Source organism: Zootoca vivipara, chromosome 1, assembly GCF_965207765.1.
Source record: "Zootoca vivipara chromosome 1, rZooViv2.hap1.1, whole genome shotgun sequence".
In the NCBI taxonomy this organism is placed as follows: Eukaryota; Metazoa; Chordata; class Lepidosauria; order Squamata; family Lacertidae; genus Zootoca; species Zootoca vivipara.
In genome coordinates this window covers 735,640-757,668 of record NC_142582.1, presented here as the reverse complement: position 1 = coordinate 757,668, position 22,029 = coordinate 735,640, and the positions used below count along the sequence as shown (strand labels likewise).

Below are 22,029 nucleotides of genomic sequence, written 5' to 3'. Positions count from 1 at the left end.
AGATGTTTTGGACTACAATTCCCATCATGCCTGACCACTGGTCCTGTTAGCTAGGGATCATGGGAGTTGTACCCAAAACATCTGGAGGGCCGCTGTTTGGGGGTGCCTGCTCTAAATGATGGAAACTAATCCTTGTTGTAATTGGGAGAAATGGCCAGTGAAATGTTTTGTAATCATGTGCAGAGCTATGGTAATTCTTCCAAGTCACCCCTATTCAAAATGGTGTCCTAGATAAGTTTTGGGGGGCTTCAGGTTGGGGAAGGCTGACATAGCTCGTGGGAAGGGGAAGTATTCTATTGCATTTCTGAAAGTCCTACTTCTCTTGAAATTTAAAGGAGCATCATGAAGTAAATATATTGCAGAACTATGATCCTTCTGCAAATGTAGGGACTTGGTGCAAACCTGCTTTCAGTTCTTATTGTCGAATATGGATTACTAGTTTGTGAAAATATGATATGATTTTAACTTTTCCAGAACCTTTTAAAAGATATTCTCTTGTTAAGTACTTTTAATGATTGTCAATAAAATCTTTTCATTTTAATTTATATATTTTTGCTTGTATAATTTTACCTTGCAAAATTAGGCTAAGCTATCTTCTCTTTGTATTTTGTGTATTTTGTCTTATTCATGGACTATCATACCGTAATATTTGTAAAATTTACATTCCAACTTTCCACGCAATTGTACTAGTAGCAATAAGATACAAATAGAATAAAATGCATTAAAATGGGAATAAATTAAAATAGAAAAACAAAGCTTTGGTCACCAAAATATGATCACTTTCCTTAAAATGTTTCACTTATTTTACAGTCTGCTAAACTACGCAAGTTGCCTCCGTTTCTCACAATCTCCCTCTTGAGATTTAACTTCAATTTCGAGAAGTGTGAACGATACAAGGAAATAAGCAGCTATGCATTTCCAATCCGGATAAACCTCAAGCCTTTTTGTGAGCAGGTTGAACTACTTTTATGTGTCTAAATTTTCATCACTTTGAATCATTAATGTTTTATGCTGGGTGATTTGGGGGTATTTGCAGAAGCTGTGCTCTTGTTTACTGGTACAATCTTCACTTAATTCTATGTCCAGTTTCTTACTGTAAAGGTTAGAAGAGGTACATATCTTACTATAGTATCCCTTAGGGCTGCTTGGGTACACATTTATTTATTTATTGCACTCTTTTCTTTAAGGAGCTCAGGGTGTCATACATGGTTCTCCACATTTAATCCCTACCACAACTGTCTGAGGTATGTTAGGCAAAAAGACAGCAACTGTGCACAACAGTGCAGGAGTCTACCTGGAGTAAGTAGGTTGTCCACACCATGGAGGAATGGATGAGTAGAGTTCCTGATGGTGGCTGTTTATATTATAAATGTTCAAGTGCCCCTCTCACATTGGAATACCCATGTAATGGCCTGTACTTTGATATTTCCAGTTCAATGCATTCTGTTTTTCTTGCTCTGTCTTGATTGTTTTTACCTCAGTTGTGGAAATAGCTTTTGATTATTGTTGTCTTTTTTTTTAGGCTGAAGTGGATGATTTCAAATACATGTATGAGCTCTTTTCTGTTATAATACACAAAGGTGGCTGTTATGGAGGACACTATCATGTTTACATAAGAGATATTGATGAACTAGGAAACTGGCAGGTTCTAGTAAGTTGATTTCTATGTGTGTATACTTTGCAAAAAAAAATATTAAGGGATTTTTATATGAACACACACTGGAGTGAAGCATAAATAATCATTCCTCCAAGGAGCTGATGACCACATATATGGGAGTTATCCCATTGTATCTTCATGCCTAAAGCATTGTTTGGAAGAGAGCTATGACAAAAGACCATTAGATGCAGTTCCTGTCGCAGTGTATAGATGAGTTTCCCCTTTGATATTTCTCAGTTACTCTATATAAAGAGACAAGTTCATATAAGATTATCTGACCATAATCAGCATGGAAATAAGTTTTGATTTGATTATTTACTTCCCTCCTAAAGCATCTTAGGTGTTAGATAAGTAAAAATGATTTCTAGTATTCAAAGGTTCTGAGTCCTCTGTATCAGGTTTTACATGATGTCACAGTGGCCGGCGCCCACCAGGAAGTGTCTCCAGTGCTGGAACGCAGCGTGGATCGCAAGAAGTTCCCGATCAAACACCGTGTAGTTTCGCTCTGGCTGGGTCAACTTCCTGGAGAAGAAGGCACAGGGTCTCCACTCTCTGTTGGCGTCCAGTTGCAACAAAATGGCGCCCACAGCTTTATCAGAAGCATCTGTCTCCACGCGTAGGGGCGCGTCCTGAACCACGTGGAACAGGTTCTGGTCTGAGGCGAACACCCTCTTGAGGCTTTCGAACGCTGCTTGCGCCTCTGGTGTCCACCTGAACTTCTGCTTGCCTCTCAGGCAGTCAGTGATGGGAGCCGTAACGCGAGAGAAGTTCTTGATGAACTTCCTGTAGAAGTTGGCGAAGCCTAGTAGGCGTTGGGCATCTTTGCGCGTCCTGGGGCTGTGCCAGTCCAGGATGGCCTGCACCTTGTCCTTGTCCATCGCCAGCCCCTTGTCTGACAGCTTGTAGCCCAGGAAGTCCACCTCCTTGGTGTGAAACTTGCACTTCTCCAGCTTCACATACAGGTGGTTCTCCTTCAGGCGCTGCAACACCTCCCTGACATCTTTCACATGCTGCACTGGGTCATCGGAATAGATAAGGATGTCATCCAGGAAGACCAAGCATTTCCTGAAGAGGAGGGACCCCAGGACGTGGTGCATGAAGGCCTGGAAGCATGCTGAGCCCCCTTGCAACCCGAAGGGCATCACCAGATATTCAAAAGAGCCCAGAGGCGTGAACATCGTGGTTTTCCATTCATCGCCTTCCCGGATCCTGATCAAGTTGTACGCCCCCCTCAGGTCTAGCTTGGTGAAAATCTTGCCCCTGCGTGCCGCTGTCAGGAGATCATCCACTCTGGGCATGGGGAAAGCCACTGGCTCTGTCACTGAATTCAGCCGTCTAAAATCCACCATAAGACGGCGCTGTTGCGTGTCTTTCTTGTCCACCCAGAAGACCGGGCTGCCCCCTGCTGCCTTGCTTTCTCTGATGAACCCCCGCTTGAGGTTCTTGTCGATGAAAGCGCGCAGATCCTCCAGTTCCTGGTCTGACATGGCGTACAGCTTGGCTGGGGGTATAGTTGCCCCTGGCACCAGGTTGATCTGGCAGTCAAAAGGCCTGTGTGGGGGTAGGTGGTCGGACTCCGCTTCGCTGAAGACCTCCTGCAGGTCCCAGTACGGCTTGGGTATCGCCTCACCCCCTTTGACGTGCATGGTTGCCACCGTGGCTATCGGAGGCCCCTCCCCTGGTTGGTGCTGCATGCAATGTTCCAGGCAAAAGTCCGATCCAAAAGTGATGCATCTCTGGTGCCAACTGATGGAGGGGTCGTGGCGCGCCAGCCAGCTCATGCCCAAGACGATGGGGGGGTCTGAGATGGTGGTGACGTTGAATGCCAGTGTCTCTGAGTGCCTTCCCACCGTCATTTTCATGGGAGGGGTTTGATGAGTGATGGCCCCTCCCAGCAGCTCTCTGCCGTCAATGGTCGCCACGTGCAGAGGAAAATCCAGCTGCAGAAGCTGGATCTGGTGCTCTTCTGCAAAGTTCCTCGAGAAGAGGTTCGCTGACGCCCCACTGTCAATTAAGGCGAGGACTGTCAGGGGATAGCCATTTGGGAGCGTGAGCGTGACTTCTAGAACCACTCCTGCTCTGGGAGGGGTGGGCTGGCTCTGCTCCTCTCTGTGCGGGTGGGTGGGCTGGGGCTGTTGTCTGCTGACTGCGCCTGGCTGCTGCCCCTTGTCTCCTGCAGCCAGGCTTTCCCGTTTCCCTGCTGTGGTGCTGCGTCAGTGGGGGAGGGCACAACCGTTCCCGCCTTTCCTTGCCACTCCCTGCGATGTGGGCAGTCTCTGACGAGATGCTGGGGGGAGTTGCAGAGAAAGCAATTCCCACCCCTTCCCTCCTTGCGTCTTGGCGCCGCTGGGGTTTGAAAAGCCCGCGCGCGCGCGCTATCAATCTGCATGGGTTCCTGGTCCTGACTGGCCCCAGGCGTGGCTTGAAAGGGTTGTTGGGGGGGTGGCTTCTCCTGCGACCGTGGGAACCAAGCCCGCTTTGCGCGCGTTGCTTGCTTGTCGCTCCACCGGGATTCCTGTCTCACCCCCACCGCCAGAGCCGCTTTGCTCAGCTGATCCATATTACTGGGCTTTGGACCTCTCGAGAGCTCATCCTTCACCTCCTCATGCAACCCCAAGTAGAACGCCGCTTGCATTGGGGGTGACTCTAGTTCCCACCCCAATCTGTGCACCAGCATGGTGAATTTCGCCCAATACGCGCGAACTGTCATATTTCCTTGGCGTAAATTGTGAAGTTCCTCCTTAGTCTGGTCCATATGACTATCGGACGAATACATCGTTTTCAAACCTTCTAGAAATAGTTTGACATTCTTCATGCAAGGATTCTTTGTTGCAATTAACGGTCTTAGCCACTCCCTGGCTGCCCCGGTAAGGTGCTCCACAATAAACGCTACCCTGTGCTCATCATCAGGGAACTCATCGTGGTGCAGCTCAAGAGCATACACAATCTCAGTCTCAAAGCCCTGATATTCCTTCGGGTCTCCATTAAACTTGCTTACTAGCGTCCCGGCTCTCCTTCCTGGCAGCACTTGGACTTGGGGTGCCCCTCCCGCCTTGTTTTTCTCTGCATCCAGCTTGTTTTGGAGGTCTACCGCCACCGCCCTTAATTCCTGCTCTCTTTCCTGTAGCGCTCTCACCTGTTCCGCAAGTTGTAGCCGGTCGTCCTGGACCTTCTTAGTCTCTTCTTTAGCTGCCTTCAATTCCCCCTGCGCCTGCAGCGACAGCTGCTGCAGTTCTTGCTGGGCTTGCTCCGCGATCTGCCGCCATCTCTCCGCCTCTGACACGCTCATTCCGGCAACTCCAAAGTAGCCCAAAAAGGATTTGGAGGTTGCTGTCACAGTGGCCGGAGCGGACTACTTCAGAGTAACGACGCTACGCAGCTCTGCATTTTATTCTTTTATTGGTGCTGCGTATTTACAGTGCTTAAGTCATTGCTATTTACACGGAGTGATGTGGTCAGTCGGTTTCAGAACCTCCTAATGGCTTTTGGCGCGTCTTTCTCCAACACAAAAGCTTTGGCAGACCCATCCTCTTTCCCCTCCTCTTTCTGCGTAATTCCGGAGTTGGGGGGATGGGTCTCCCGCCCTTATTCGCCCCTTCCTGTCCCACCTGGGACCCTGGCTCCTCTATCTTGCCTGAGCCTCGGACACGACTTCCTGCTTCCCCACTGGAATCGGAACTCTCTCTGCTTCCCCCTGTGCTCGGGGATTGGCTTGAACTCAGGAGGGGAGGGACTTCGCGATATCCCCTGTCCCTCACACATGATTTCAGGACCGAAAGTTCATCTCTGAGGCCAGGTATCTCATATATGTTGCATTGTAGCACATGTTTACATGAAGGTTCAATAGTAAGCCTGGGAAAAGCTCTTGAGAGGAATTCAGTGCAATGCTATGGGAACTGTTTAATCAGTGCAAGCATTTTAGTTTGCCTGTTGGAATGCCCCCCCTCCCCTGCACACTGTTTTTTGGGATTCTCCTGACACACAACCTTGGCCCGTATGGGGGCACACACTGGGAGGAAGCCCTGTTGCACGACTAGTGGAAGTCTTTGCATGGGCTTCTACTAGTGGGAGACATTAGTTGAATCCAGGCCCTTGAGGCACCGGAGAGCTTCTGCAGGTCACAATGAACAGCACTAGTTAAGAGGAACCAGTAGCTTAAATCACTGTCAACCTCTTGTTAACATGCAATTATATTACAGTGGTGCCTCGCTAGACGAATTTAATTTGTTCCACGGGTCTTATAACGAAAAATTCGTCTAGCGAATCCCATAGGAATGCATTGATTTTTTTTTTGCCCATAGGAACGCATTAATTGGATTTCAATGCATTCCTTTAGGAAACTGCGATTCGCCAGACGAATTTTTCATAAAACGAATTCGTCTAGCGAGGCAGCCTCCACTCGAAAAATCCTTTCATTAAGCGGAAATTTCGTTGAGCAGGGCATTCGTTAAGCGAGGCACCACTATTTACTATTTACTATTCAGGGGAATCTGCTATTGTGCAGAACTATATGCCAGAACCACCTCAGATACACCAAGCCAAGTTTATTTGGTGAATGAAAATTAACACCAGTAATTTCTCTTAACACAAATTTTAACACAAATCTAAGATTTACAATATTTAATCTCATGTTGTGGGCTACAGCTAATGGCAGAGGAGGAGGAGCAATGGTGAGATATACATTAATAATTGATATACATTAATACATTTAATGAAAAGCATGAAATAATGGCAGTTGAATACTACATGATAATCAGTGGAAGGCAGATAGACTTTTTAAAAATGCTAGCCTTCCTTTGACATAACAGTCTTTCTAGTTCTTTTTTCTTTTTAAAAAGTTATTTTTGATCTCTTGAAGGAGGAAATCAACATGAATGATGAAGATAAGGATTTGAAAGATATTGAAAATGCAAAAGAGAAGGAAAATCCATTACGAATTTTAAGAAACATCTTATTGGAGGTAGACTACGCCAGAATACCTTTCATGCTCCTTAATTATATTTAAGCTGATATATATTTAAACTGTACATTTCAACACTGCTGTTTTAAGATCAGCTCTGAGACTGAACATTTCAGATTTTTCTTTTTAAATATTGTAGTTCAAGATCTGCTGGAACTTTATGTGTGTTAAAATAATTTTCTTTATGTGTGTTAAAAAAATTTCTGTGTTACACAAGTTAGCAAAATTGAGAAGCAAACACAAGATTTGTCTTTGAAACAATTTCCCACTTGTGTCCTTCAGCTGCTGACTCTTATACATGAACCAAGAGAGTCATGGAGTCAGCAGTTGGTACATAAAGAGGAACTTTTTAAAAGCCACTTTGGTGTTCACAGTAAAGAGGGTGTGTTAAAGGATCTGTTTGTGTTTGGGAGTGAGCAGGTGATCTGTATTATAATGGGGGAAGGGACCATGTTTGGGACCAATTTTTGCCCCTCTGCTAGCATTTTGAGTCCCATTTTGAGTAATAATTAATTTTAGTTTCCGCAGTTCAGTCAGTAGTTATCTAATCTTGTAGGAAGAATCTAAGGAAATTGCTGTGGATCGGTTGGCACAGAAACTTTTGGAGAAAAAAAGTGTGTCCTGGAACAAGAAATACCGTAAACAGCATGGACCAATACGGAAGGTATTATTTGAAGATAATTCTGTTTTATCTCTGTTGGCTTTAATCCTTTTGCACTTTGCAATGTGTCTTGCACAGTTCAGCATAGAAAGTGATACTACCTGAGTTAGTGGTGATTTTCCTGTGGCATTAGTGGCCATCCTATTGTTTTACACTTCCCAGCAGGTCTTGCTCCTGTGGAGCAGTTGCCAGGACTGAAGGTCCCTGCCTTCCACCCTTTCTCAGGCTCCTCCTCTCCCAGATGTTTCCCAAGCGGACTCAAATTGTGTCTGTACACCTCTGGTTTCTGTTCTGCCCTCCTAATTATTCTGTGTGTTCTTGAAGACCATGGAGGAGGGGAGTTTGTTGCAGTGGAAGAGTCCCTGGATTCTTCAGCAGCCTCTTGACCCTGCATCCTCGGTGTCAGTCTCGGTGTCTGAACTGCTCCCTGCCGCAGGCTCTTCCTGCTCACTGAACCCTGTTGCCCCTTCAGCATCCAGCCCACCCTCCCAATCCTCTCCCTCTGACCTCTTCTCTGTGTCCCACTACCAATCCTCTGGCTCTGAGCTTTTGTGCTTTGGGCTTTCCCTTGGTTCCCCAGCTGGTGTCTCCCACCACCCGTCTTCGTCTAGCTATTCCCTGACAAATAGGTATGGCAGAAGCATTGATTTAGCTAAACACAAAGCTAAAATATTTGATTTTTATATAGGGTGGTGTGATTTTTACATTGTGTGCAAACCAGGAGCATATGCTGCAACATTGAACAAAGATTGTTAGTTCTTAACTTGTTACCTTTGTTCCTGTGAAGCTGTGATCTATTTTTATATTTTGTTTTTTCTTTAATGGTTGGTTGACCATATTGAATATTTGATTGACTGATTCTGTCATTTGCCTTTCCTCAGATTATGGAAAAGAGACTAAGTACAAACTAATATTATAATGAAGTATACAGAAAATCTCCAAGTTTCCAATGGATCTTAAATATGCTTCCCTACATATAAAGAGAAAAAATATATTAAACATATTATCTTCCATTAGTAATGATAGGTAAATAAAAGTTGGGGAAGGCCAATATATGTTGAAGAGCCCTTTTCTTTGCACCTCATAAATCTTAGGAATTGTTGGGAGATGGAACTTTTGCCTTTGGTTTTGACTAACCAAAAGTTAGCATTAACATCCAGACATGAACAAACTAGTTAGCCATAACTATGTTAGAATCATAGAATCATAGAATCATAGAGTTGGAAGAGACCACAAAGGCCATCCAGTCCAACCCCCTGTTGTTGTTTTTTAAAAGCCAGCTTCAAATTTGGCTTATGATACTGACTTGTTTTAGTTCCTTTAAGCTTCAGCTAATTTTAGATATGGTTAAGGATGCACCAAATAGCAGAAAACAGAAGAGTGAACTTCTGAAAATACAATGTGAGAGAATAGGTGAGAGCAGATCATGCATCCAAATTCAGAAAAATACAGCTCATATCAGAAGGAAGTATAATTAATTGATAGTTGTAACATTTTAAACTGGATTTTAATAACACCTTTTTGTCACCCCCTTTCTCTTTTACCCTTTAGTTTTTGCAGAGTCATTCTCCAACATTTCTTCTAAGTTCTGATGAAAGCAAAGTTAAGCTGAATGATCGTCATAAACTCCATTTTGGATTTGCATCCCAAAGCAGCCCTCAGAACCATGAGGTAAAGATGTCATCAGAAAAACCAACAACGGGTTTACGGGAATATTCATCCGAATCCCATTGGTTTGATTTGAATGACTCCAAAGTCCAGCCAATCAGAGAGCAAGAGATTGAGAAACAGTTTCAGGGGAATGAGAGTGCCTACATGTTGTTCTATCGACAATCCCAAATGACAAGACCATCTGAAGGTACAAAAAGTATAGTGTGTACTTTGGGCCTTCATATTGCTTTTGGTTATTTCCTCTTTATTAAACAGTCATGAAGTACCAGTTTGTACAAGGCTTAAAAAGACAAAATTTTAGAGACAAATCTTGAAATAACCTAGATCAGAATGTTCCACCGACTTCAGTAGCAAAGCTTGTTATTAAGTGTTGTGAGTATTGTAGTCCTACCAAAGCAGTTGTTGTGTTTTGAACAGTTAGCTTTAGGGATTTCCATGATCCTTCAGCATCTTTTTTGAGGAGTGGAAGTTTTTGAGTGACTTTGTCTTAGTTTGTAGTTTAATAAACGGTAAGCCAAAGGAAGAGTACCCTAGTGATGTAAAAAGGATATACATGAAAACCTGAATTTCAGCACTTCCTAGCCCTTTTAATATGTGTTTTCAGGCATTCAATTAATCAGTTTATTTTGACACAGCTCGAGGAAATCCAAGATACCGGGTCCCCATCCATCTCTTGAATGAAATGGATGCCGCTAATATCAAACTGCAAAAGAAGAGGTAAGTCAGCTCTGATGACAACTGTGTGGTGTGTAGCTCTTGCAGGGCTTCTGATCAGGATTGCAAAGATCATACAATCATCTTGCAGTCTTGGGAGCCTCTTTGTTCCAGCGCAGGCTTCTATGAACAGAATGGGAAGGGAAGGGAGGTGATAGTTGCAAAAATAAGCCACCCGCAGCTTTCTTCTGCAAGCCCCCCCCCCAATCCCTTGCCACTTTCCACGTTGTTCCAGAATCTCCCCCAATGTTCTCGAGCAATTGGATATGTGTGCAGGGGGTGCAGAAGGAATAGGGAATCAACCAAATTACCTTTCTCCATTGTAATCACGGAAGTCTTCACTGGATCAGAGAGCCTTCTCTAATCAGAGAATCAATTGAGAGAACCTGCAGAAATTGAGTGTTGGGTAGAATTGCCTAATTAACAGTTTATAAGACATTGGTAGCAAAGGCAGCTATATAGGTGGCTCTGTGTCCAGGGGGGATGCACACTAGCTTGTGTGGCAGCCTTTCCTGTACTATTTTTACATGCAAATTAGTAATGTTTTTGAAGAAATGTCAGTTATTATTTGATCGGCATTTTCTTGTGGGAAAGAACCTTTCCTGTCATAATTTATATATTTCCCCCCAATGAACACCTAATAATATTGGTGTTGAGTTATTATTATTATTTGTTAAATTTATATACTGCCCTTCATCTCAGGATCTCAGGGTGGGTCACAGCTTATGCTGATTGAGCTGCAGATACCCTGCTAGTATCTGGAAGACTGTGCTTTGCCTCTCTCAAGAAGTATCAGACAAATAGTTATTAAGTTTCAAGATCACTCTAAATTTGCAATAAGAGACAACATATGCATATGAAAAGGCATAGCACTAAATAGTTACACTTTTTGAAAATATTAAATTCCTTATAAAATTCCTGCACAGTGCAACATGCATAATTAGTAAAAAATAAATAAGACTTTTAGAATGACATAGATACAAATTAAAAGATACAAATTAAAGAACTTGTCTTTACTGTGGGAAGTTTCTGAAGGTATGATTTGTCAGAAAATTAAGATTTTTTGTTCAATTGTGAATTTTCACTGGACATACTTTTCTGTTAATACTTCTTACAGGGCAGAATATGACTTGGCAAACAACAATATTGATTTACATCTCCATATATTTTCTCACTATAAATTTTACAATGGAGCTCTGCACCCAGTAGTTTCTCAGAAGGAAAGTGTTCTAGATCTTACGATTGATAAGAGAAAAACACTGGGAGAACTTCAGCAATTGGTATTTCAGGTATTTGCTGTTATTGTATTTCCCCAAACTTTCACCAGTTTAAGTTTCTTTAGTAATAGTAGACTTGTAGAACAAGCAAGATCGTTTGCCTGCATACTTTAATATGTACTTTGGTAACTTGTAGAGTGGATTACTATAAGATGACCCTTATGTATTACAGTATAAATTATTTAGTACTATGGCATCCTTCAGGAGAGCCACAGCTACTTGTGTGAATTGTTTATAAACAACATGATTTACATAGCCATATCTGCACTTCTGAAATATATTCACTTTTTGTGACTAGTTGTTGGAATTTTGGGAAGGAAACCTAGTTCTCAGCCTTGCAAAGCCTCTCCCAGCTGGACTGCATATATACCAAACACTTGAAGGTGAGATATCTTTAAAATTATATACATGTAATTGAAAAAACAATCCCCCCACGCCAAATACTTGTAAGGAGATTATACGTATTTATTGGGTTATGTTGGAGTGACCAATGAATTCTTTCTTCAAAGATGCGTATGCATCAAGAAGCATCTTGATTGCTATGATAGACAACTTCGCTAATATCAGTTACCATAGAATTAAAATTTTATGTATGCCACATTTCTAATATACACGATTACCGCCATCTTTTAAACATGTCAGTGAGGCATAGCATTGAGCCAATGAAGCATAGCAATAGTGGGGAACCATTTTCAGCCCAGGTGGCAGTAGTGGGTATTCGTGCAAGAAGCCAGAAGTGGATGGTGCAATGGACATGACTTTCCTTTGATATAGTAGATTACATCCAAAAGGAACAGAACACACACATTCTCTGTTCCCCATCTACAGAACAAGGATGCATTCCAGCTACGGAAAAACACTTGAGGAAGGCATGGAACAGCTGAGGAGTGGTTTGGCCTGCCCTGGGGAGAGAGGGGGTGACCTATGAAGAGTCCCAAGGGCTGGAAAGAAAACTGAAGGGCAATAGTGACTGGTCCATCAGGGCAAATGGGGCACTACCCAACCAACCAAACTAAGCCTGCCCTCCTTACTTACAACCAGCCCAAAGGATGGCACTGGCTCCTCCTTAGTCTCTTTTTTTATAAACATTTTTATTAGATTTTCCAATTTAAATATCTAATCCATTTTCAAATTATACAAATTATACAAATATCAATTAAACAATTAATCCAAATCTGCCAAATTATACAAATTTAAATTTGACTTCCCATGCTTCAGACTCAGAAAGCCTAGTCCTCTTATAGTCACTGCTTTCTAATCAATAAAGTCCAGATCTTATCCATTCAAATCCTTCTATCTTCTTTCAAGCCCCTGAGTTTTTCGAGCAAGCAAGCAAGTTTGACCAAACCATATATGTTTCTGTGTGAATTTATGCCTATGATTCCTCTATAAATTAGCACTGTCTCTTCGCACGCTGGTCTCTTGCCAAGAAATCCAAAAATCCTTCTCTCTCTTTTTTTTTAAAAAAGATTTTATTTGAGAATTTGTTAAAACATTGCACAACATCTTCGAGCCAATCCAAGAACATTCAGCTGTATTGTACACATATCAAAATTATGAGGTATCGAAAGGGAAAAGAAAGGGTAAGAGAGAAAGAGAAAGGAGAGAAATGTGAGTGAGCAGAAGGGCATAGGGCCATAGAGGGAGGAGGAGATAGACAAACAAACAGAGGATGGAAAAAAGAAAAAAGAAACCAAGAAGGCAGGAAAGGAAAAAGGTAAAGGTAGAAGAGGGAAAGGTAGGGGGCAAAGGAAGTAAAAGCAAAAGGAAGGGAAAAAACGAAGGAAGAAAAGAAAAAATTTATATAAAGGTCCACTTGAAAGAAATCATCTCAAGGGCATAATACTTCCACCGCTTTCAGCACAGTATTTCTTGTTACATTTTCGTTCTCCTGTCGAACATATTTTAATAAACATATTACCTTTATACCTATCTAACAGTTGTATTTTATATACAATATTTATCCTTACAAGGTTATTCCAAACATAGCCATGTTTTGGTCCCCTTGTCTGTTTTTTTTAAGTAATCATTTAGACATTCCCATTGTTTTTTTATCCTGTTTTTTGGTTTTTGTCGTATTATATCTGTGAGTTTCGCCAACTCCAAATACTCGCATGATTTGTTTACCCATTCTCCTTTTGTTGGTACAAGGGTACCTTTCCAATATTTAGCAATCAACACTCTGGCGGCTGTTGTCGCATATAGAAAAATATTGGTTCTATCTTGTGATATATCACTACCCAGGATGCCCAAAAGGTAGGATTCTACTTTTTTTGGAAAATATATTTTTATTAACTTTTGAATTTCCGTATGAATCATATCCCAATATTTTTGCACATTCGGACACGTCCACCACATATGGAACAGGGAACCGACTGCACTTTGGCACCTCCAACATTTGTTGCTCATATTTTTGTTCATCTTTGCTAGCCAAGTACCATCTGTGGTGGAGTTTCATAAAGTTCTCTCTTAAAGAGTAACAGGCTGTAAACTTTATACTGTTCCTCCAGAATTTCTTCCAATCGTCTATATCTATTTCATGTCCAATATCTTGTTCCCATTTTCGCATATTTTGGTTTTTCTCTTCGAATTTTATTTCTGATTCTTCTAATAACCTATACATTTTGGAAAGTAGTTTTTCATTGCTGTTCAGGATTTCTTTTTCAAATCGTGTTATCTTGTTTTCAAATCCCCTAGTTCTTTTATCTTTTTCAAATGTTGCCTTAATTTGGAAATATTCCAACCAAGATACACCTTTATCTTTCAGTTCTCCATAGCTTTTCAGTATAATATTTCCATTATCATTTTCGGTTATTTCCCTATATGTCAGCCAATTTTCTTTTTAGTGTCGCATTCGCTTCCAGCGGCGACAGCCACCAGGGTGTTCTCCCTATTATTCTTTCTCTTGTTCTTTCCCAAACTTCTAATAATGCTCTCCTGATCGTATGATTTTTAAATCCTTTGTGGTTTTTACTCTTATCGTACATCATATAGCCATGCCATCCATAAATTTTGTTGTATCCTTCCAACTCCAGAGTGTCAGTTGTCTTTAGAATACACCACTCCCTCAACCAGGTCCAACAAGCCACTTCAAAGTACCTTTTCAGGTCCGGTAATGCAAAACCTCCAGCTTCTTTCGGACTGGTTAGCGTCTCCATTTTCATCCTCGCCTTCTTGCCCTGCCATATAAAATCCGCCAGATCTTTCTGCCAATCCTTCAAATATTTAGTTCCAATTATTATCGGTATATTTTGAAACAAAAAAAGAATCTTTGGTAGAGCTATCATTTTTATCATGGAGACTTTCCCCCAAATGGAAAGATTCATATGTTTCCATTTCTCAAAACTATTTTTAATTTCTCTCCATTTCTTTACGTAGTTGTCTTTGAATAGATTTGTATTCTTATTTGTGATCCATATCCCTAGGTAATTCACTTTACTTTCTATTTTAATTCCTGTGAGTTTTGCCAATTCTTCCTTATCTTTTTCAATCATGTTTTTAGTTATCATTTTTGATTTATCTTTATTTAATTTGAAACCGGACACCTCCCCAAATTTTTTCATGTCATCCAATGCTTTTAATATACCTTTTTCTGGTGTTTCTGTCATTACAATTAGGTCGTTGGCGAAAGCTCTAACTTTATAAGAGTATTTTCCCATTTTTATTCCCTCAATTTCCTTATCTTCTTTCAGCATTTTTAGTAGTGTTTCCAATGTCATAATAAACAGGAGGGGTGAAAGGGGACACCCCTGCCTGGTCCCTCTTTCTATGCTAAATTCTTCTGTAACTTCATTATTTATAAATAACTTTGCTTTCTGTTTTTTATATATTGCTTTAATTCCGTTGATGAACTTTGAACCTAGTTGTAAACTTTCACACGTTCCATGGAGAAAACTCCATGAAACGCTGTCGAACGCTTTTTCTGCGTCGACCAACAACATTGCAGTTCTTTTGCTAGGGTTCATTTCCAAATACTCCATTAAATCAATAATTGTTCTAATGTTATCCTTAATTTGTCTCCCTGGCAGAAAACCAGCCTGTTCTCTTCCTATTATCCTCTCCAGTAGTTTTTTCAGCCTCTTTGCCAGAATACCAGTAAAAATCTTATAATCTATATTTAATAAAGATATCGGCCTGTAGTTCTTTACTAGGCTCATATCTGCACCTTTTTTTGGTATTAAAGTTATCAGCGCCTCTTGCCATGAATCGGGTATTTCCCCTTTTTCTAAAGCTTCATTCATGATTATTTTTAGTTTTGGTACTATAACTTCCTCCAAATTTTTGTAGTAATTAGCCGAAATCCCGTCTGGCCCTGGTGATTTACCTTCCTTCAATTTCTTTATCGCGATCCTTATTTCTTCTTCTTGAATTTCTCCATTAAGGTACTGGTATTCTGCTTCCCTAATTTCAGGTAATTCATTTTTTGCTAAGAATTATTGTATTTCTTTCTCACCTTTCTCTCCCTCTTTATATAACTTTTTATAATAGTTTATAAAGCAATTTTTAATTTGATTTGATTCCGTAATTTCTCTATTTCCATCCACAATTTTGTTTATTATCCTACTGGTTTGTTGTTCTTTATTCAACCAGGCTAGCATTCTGCCAGGTTTGTTTGCATGTTCAAAGTATCTTTGTTTTGTCCATATAATTTTGTTCTGTACCTCAGCATTCAATAAGTCTGATAGATGTGTTTGTAGCCTCTTTATCTGTTGCAGCAGATCTTCATTTTTGGGGCTTTCTGTCAACTCTTTCTCCTTCTCTCTTATTTGTTTATTTATTCCCATTATGTCCTTGCCCTTTTCTCTTTTAATTCTCCCCATTTGTTGAATCCCATATCCCCTCATGAAGGCTTTACTTGCTTCCCATACCAATTTCTGATCTTTCGTCTGTTTTTCATTTATTTCAAAAAACTCTTTCAGGGTCTCTTTTGCTCTTTTTACTCTCTGTTCATCTCTCCATATTTCATCATTAAATCTCCACCTTCCTTTTGTTTTACTTTGGAACTTCATTTTAATTGTCACCGGATTATGGTCTGATATTGACCTATTCTGTATTTACGCCTTCTCTAAATGTAACATTAGTCCTTTAGTTGCCCATATGGAATCTATTCTCCCTCCGGATTTTTTTGCTTCAGAATAATGGGTAATATCCTTCACTGTAGGGTTTTTAGTTCTCCAGGTATCGTAAAGGTCAAAATTCTCAGTTAATTGGAAGAAGGACAAAGGGAGTTTGCCTGAATCTCCTTTTTTATCTCTTTGCGTTCTATCCTTCTCTATTGATATTACCCTGTTCATATCTCCCATTAATATCAGATTTTCTCCTATATAATCCCACATTCTTTCTTCTACTCTTCTAAAAAATTCGTCTTTCCTATTATTGGGGGCATAAATCCCTATTATAATTATTCTTCCCACTTTCGTTTGGATTTCCACACCTAATATCCTTCCCTCCTCATCTTGGAAAAGCTCTTGAGGGTTCAATATGGGGTTGATATACAAAACTATACCTCTTTTTTTTTCAGCCCCGGCCGCAACGAAGTCTACTCCCAATCTTCTATTCTTTAGGACTCTTACATGGTTTTTTACTATATGGGTTTCCTGTAAGCATATTACATCCCATTTACTCTTCTTCAAAACCCCCTCTATCTTGTTCCTTTTATACTTTCCATTCATTCCATTTACATTCCATGAGATACATTTAATCTCCATTACTTTATTCAATTAGGACAACCCTTCTATCTAGAATTAGCTCTCACACTACTCTCTACTGTTCCTTTACTGTAAGGACCTGTAAAATTAAAATATACACACAAAACAAGAAAACTTAAACAGGAATGTTAACTCTCAAAAATCATATAACGGTTGGGGATAGAAGAAAGAAGGAAAAAAAATGGTCCTTTTTCTATGGTCTATGAACTATTTCAGTCTGTTAGTTTATCTCCGCCTAGTTCCTCCCAGTATTTCCTCCAGAAGCTTTTTGTGTCCTCCACCGATCTAAAGGTGCGCCTTCTGTCTCTGTAGGTAAATGTCAGTCCTTCAGGGAATTCCCCATTTATACCTAATATTACTTTTGTTCAATGCCGACGTCATAAACTTGTAATTGTCCTTTTTTTTCAGGAAGCGGGTCGGGATCTCTTTCATTATCTCTACACAAGCTCCTTCTATTATCAATGGATCAGTCCTATCTTTCTGTAGTAGTTTGCCCCTTAACAATCTCGAATTTAAAAAGATTAAACAATCACCCGGCCCTCTCTTGGTTTTCTGTTTATTAGATCTTAGTCTATATACTTTATCAATGTCCAGAGCCAGGTCTTCTTCCTCGACCCCCAGCCATGCTGCAATGTCCTTCGTCAATTTAGTTGTTAACTCCTCGTTTGGTGTCTCCTTCACCCCTTTTATGCGGAGAGTCATCTCCTTTTGTTTCATTTCCAGCATCGCCAGGGCATCATATGTTTCCTCTTGAATCCTTCTTAATTTGTCAATCTCCTCTTTATTTTTCTCTTGAAATCTTTTCATCTCTCTTTGGTCTTGTTGGGTTTTTTTGTTGCTTCCTCTTGTCTCTGGGTTTGCGTTTGAATTTCTTGCATTGTTGTTTCTAGTTCTTTATGTTTAGCCATTCGTAGCAAGCTCAACGATCAAATTGGAATTTTTTTCAATTTTAGCACCCATACTTTCCAACTTCCCATCAATTGTTTTTATGTTTCCATCCAGGTTCATTATCTTGTCACCTAAATTCTTTTCCATTCTTTCCATTATCGTTATTAAATCCTTCATTTCTGTGTTGTTTTCTCCTTCTATTATCGATGTTCTGCGAAGTTGGCTTTGCGTTGAGTTTGAACCACTTGCAGTATTATTTTTCCTGGAGCCCATTTATCTGTTCTTATTTTTCTGCTTTCTTCACTGTATAGTATGACTCTGTTGCTTCTCACGGGAATTCCCTTAAATTGGTTATCTAAACGTCCATTCACTTAGATTACAATTTAAAAACCTTTTCAGAGCCTTATTGTGGGTTTTTAAAGTTTCCCCTGCAGTTATTCTCTTACCCTGCAGGTAGCGCCAGGGGTCTCTGTTTTCCTATCCTCTATTTATTTTCCTTTGTAAAGTTGTTATTCTTCTCTTGGCCACATGTGTCGCTGTTTGGTTGTACTGCACCTCTTTGTCTGGGCTCCTCTCTCGCGTGTTGTTTCCAGTTTCCTTTTCGCTGCCTCTTCCTGCCTTTGTCTTTCACAATTTCCGGCGGAGTCACGATGTTGCAATCAGCTCTTAAAGGTATCTGGTCTCTTTTCTACTTTAATTAATTTATATGCGTTCCTTTTGAGTCTTTTTGGCATTAAAGTCCCTTGTAGGTTTATAAACAAGCTGTAGCTGTGCCTTAGCGCGGTCCCCTTTTCCTTTCCACTTTTTTTTTGCTCCGTTTTGCAAGCCGCGTTTGCGTTCGCTCCCGTCTTTCCCCTTATCCCCTTTGCGCTTCTAGCCGGGGTTTTTATTTCAAATTAGTCCAGTCTTTCGGGGGAGAGACGCCCTTTTTTGCAGTTGTTTTCTGGAGAGCGCGACGCTCTCTCGGCGGGTTTCTGGGGCGTCGCTACTGGGGAGTGCTGTCTGCCCTTTAGCGCCGGAGTTCTCCGCTTCTCCTTTGCCTCCGCGGAGGCTAAGAAGTGTTCAGAGAAAAACCCTTCTTTGCTCTGCCGTGGGCTTTTGCCCTCAGGATTCCCCCCTGAGGTCGGGGTGACTTACGCCAGGTCCCCCGTTGATTTTCCCCAGTAAAAGGTCTGCCTCAAGGAGCAGGAGCGCAAACCTCCACCCGGTCTCCAGAGCGCCGTTCCGGAAGTCCCAAAAATCCTTCTCACAGCCAGCAGCAGCCATCTTCGAGCAGTTCCCATAAATCAAATCTTTAATCCTCTGTGATGTTTTCCCCAGATCGCTCCAGATCGCTACTCAATATAGCCTTTTCAGGGGAGATTTGCCAGATCAGAACTCTCTCCCCCTTTGATTAATATTGTAGCTGGCTTTGTCTCCAGTATGGTGGAATCTAAATTATAGCTGCGTCATAACTCAAAAGTTTCTTGACAAGTTTCCAGCCATTAATGAGATTGCTTCTTTTTGATGCCCATATTTTGAGGAATCTTTAACCACATTCCAAGCGAATCCAAGAGTGCATACTTTGATTATTTATATTTTCAATTCACACAGTTTATATATTTTTAAAAAACCATATTAATTCAATAAATTTCCCACTTTCCGATCTTGCTTGCTTTATAAATGTTGCTTATGGTTCTTCAGGCAGGAGTTTTGTTAAGTGAATTGTAAAGCACAGTAAAGCAAAATTATAAAGTTCTCGCTCCCCCCTTCAGCTCCGTCATATACCATTTCTTCTTGGTTCCATTCCTATGTTATCTTTTGTTTTCTCAGTGGCTGACCTTAGCAGTATAAATCTTTTTTCCTTGTCTGAAGCATGTCCATGACTTACATCCAATCTTTCTCTTGTCATGGAGCCTGTTTTCGCTCGTAGAGATGGCGTCCGGGGGATCCAGACTCCCTCGGGGGCTTTCTATCCAGTGCCCCCAGCCTCTCCCTCCTTCCGAAGTCGAAGCTGGTAGTGAGCAACTGCGGATGAGACTGCATCTTCCCGTACCCCAGGAAGACTTCGGGAGGCTGCATACTCCCCTTTACAGCCTCGTAGAACCCCGTGGGAGCTGGAGAGATGGTATTTTCAGCCATCTTCTACGGTGATCCAAGCGGAAGTGGCTCCTCCTTAGTCTCAGTACTGCCTTAATAGAATTCAGTAGGGAATAAGAGGGGGACAAAGCCAGAAGTGGTTGGCTCTGGCTTAGTCTACTCTCTGCCTCCTTGCCTTCCACCCTATCCTGCTGCACCATGTTCCACAAAGGGCTGCACCTGCCCCCTGGGCTTGAGGCATAGGCATGTTGACCATGCCACTAGTGAGCTATCACGTGATTGGATGTTTTTCTTTAAAATTCTTTTGTCTTCCAAATGTTTTATCATAATGGGAGAGAGGATGAGCTAAACTTATTCTCTCTATTTTTCTATGTGCAATTATTGATCTGGAGGAGCATTCAGTCATGTGATTCCCTCACTTGGCAGTCTTACATTTGCTTAGAATGGGGTTGGGAGAACTGAGTGACCGAAAAAGAGCCCCCAAATGGAAATGCACTCATTTCATTGCATGGAGCCACGTGATCTACATAAGGCTAAATTCATGCTGCTGTATCTAGCAATTGAATTTGTGCAAAGATACAATGTGAGGATCCCCTTGTGATGCAGCGGTGCACCTATATGGTACAAGTAGATAAATGTTCACAAACCTGTTTCCTCAAACTTATTGTGCCTGGCAGATTGGGGCTCCTATCTACCGTGATTTCTGTGGGCATCCAGACTTAAAGAATATGCACATGAAGTAGAAGTCTCTGGAGAGGGGCAATTAGCTGATGAGCAAAGATCTGTTAGTAGAGAGATGGTAGCTTTTATTAGTTTGTTGAGCCATGGGAGAAAGGTGGCATTCCTACTATTCAGACTTGTAAAATAATAAATAAAATTTAACACAGATATTTCAGAAGCAAAAATAAATAATTTTTATGTTTTTGTACTTCACATTGCCAAAGACTTCTGGGCATAGTGTTTCTTGGGCAGGTTACACTTGATGTAAGTGTTGCCACAAATCTCTCTTGCCCATCCCATTGCTGCATCTGTTGAGCTGGACAAGGACCAGCTACATAGTTGCAGCTGGAAAGGCATGCAAGCAGCAGTAGTTGTTGTTATTTTTTACATATGTGATCATGCTGTTTGACTTCATCCCCAAAGGCGCAGTTCTCCATACTGTCTCCTGAGACAGACATATGTCAACAACAAAATAAACATACATGCAACACATCATCAAGGAAATTCAGGGTGAGTCCTTTAAAAGAGGCTCCGTGGATACAGAGTACAGTACACATGTTCCACGGGGCCTCTTTTAAAAGACTCACCCTGTACATTGTGTGGTGCTGATGAAAAATAGATTTATCCTTTGTCTTGTTTACTAATTTTGGATGGTTCTACTATTTCTTCCCTATGTGGCAGAAGCATTAGACCGACAAAAAGATCCAAATTCTTTCACAATAAATAACTCGGAACAAGCCTAACTAAAGAATACAGATTAATTAACTTGATACTGTAAATTGGCTTTTGGGCCGCATAGTTTGGGGGTTTCCTCTGTTTCAGAAGGAGAAGCATTTGGCTAATAAAGTTACACTTTACAGTGCAACAAAGTTAAATGTTGTTGGAGATTCTTTATACATAATTGGCTTATATAATTTTAAAGGGCCATTCTACTTTTCAGTGTGTCTTCTTGGAGTTTAAAAACTATTTTGTTTGTCAGGGGCTGATTCTACGTTGAGTGGCATTGGACTTTCTGATGGAGCCAATATATTTGTGTGGAATGGAAAAGAGGTACAAAAATATCTACCTTGTGAATGGGACAAACACATTTTATTGTTGTTAAAGTTTATTTTCACTTTAAAGCTTATTATTTGTTGAATTGCATACCCTTTCTTAATTAATGGCTAGAGTCTGTTTATGCTTAGAAGAAAAATTGGCTTCATTTCCTTGTGGTAGGATCTTCTTGTTCTGCTATCATTCTTGTGTCATTTGCTTTTCTTGTTAGGAGTTTGCTTACCTGTGCCAACTGTGTGCATATTATTTCAATTTTCACAAAGATCAAAAATTAAATAATCGCCACAATAGTTTCCTACACAAGGGCGCAAGCACACACAACTGGATCTCCCCATCAAACCCCCGCCAGCAATTTTACTATTGTATAACTAACACTTTTTCTCAACTAGTGGCTAAATGCATTTTTATGAGGGTTCTGTGTTTATTTTGATTTGTGGTGTTTGATTTGTGGTGTTTTGATTGATTTCTGTGTTTATTTTGATTTGTGGCTACGCATTTTAAACATTTGTAGTGTGATCATGTTTTTAGGTGCAAGTTACCTAGAGGCATTTCACCTCCCTCTGAATTGTTGCATATGAATGGATATATGAAAGCATCTATTTGGATGCTTTAGTTAAGATTACTGCTTTGGACTAAATGAC

General features: G+C 40.9%; 1 protein-coding gene across 11 annotated transcripts in view; it reads left to right on the top strand.

Annotated features, from left to right (window-relative positions):
* The window catches only part of USP40 (ubiquitin specific peptidase 40), a 60,528-nt gene that overhangs the window by 9,681 nt on the left and 28,818 nt on the right, over positions 1-22,029 (top strand). For all 11 annotated transcript variants that reach the window (XM_035140278.3, XM_088675490.1, XM_088675470.1 and 8 more), the window contains 9 exons: positions 811-954; positions 1,523-1,651; positions 6,516-6,617; positions 7,174-7,281; positions 8,830-9,136; positions 9,585-9,666; positions 10,781-10,952; positions 11,239-11,323; positions 21,315-21,385. In XM_035140278.3, the coding sequence (XP_034996169.2) occupies positions 811-954; positions 1,523-1,651; positions 6,516-6,617; positions 7,174-7,281; positions 8,830-9,136; positions 9,585-9,666; positions 10,781-10,952; positions 11,239-11,323; positions 21,315-21,385 (1,200 nt within the window). The remainder of the gene's footprint in view (positions 1-810; positions 955-1,522; positions 1,652-6,515; positions 6,618-7,173; positions 7,282-8,829; positions 9,137-9,584; positions 9,667-10,780; positions 10,953-11,238; positions 11,324-21,314; positions 21,386-22,029) is intronic.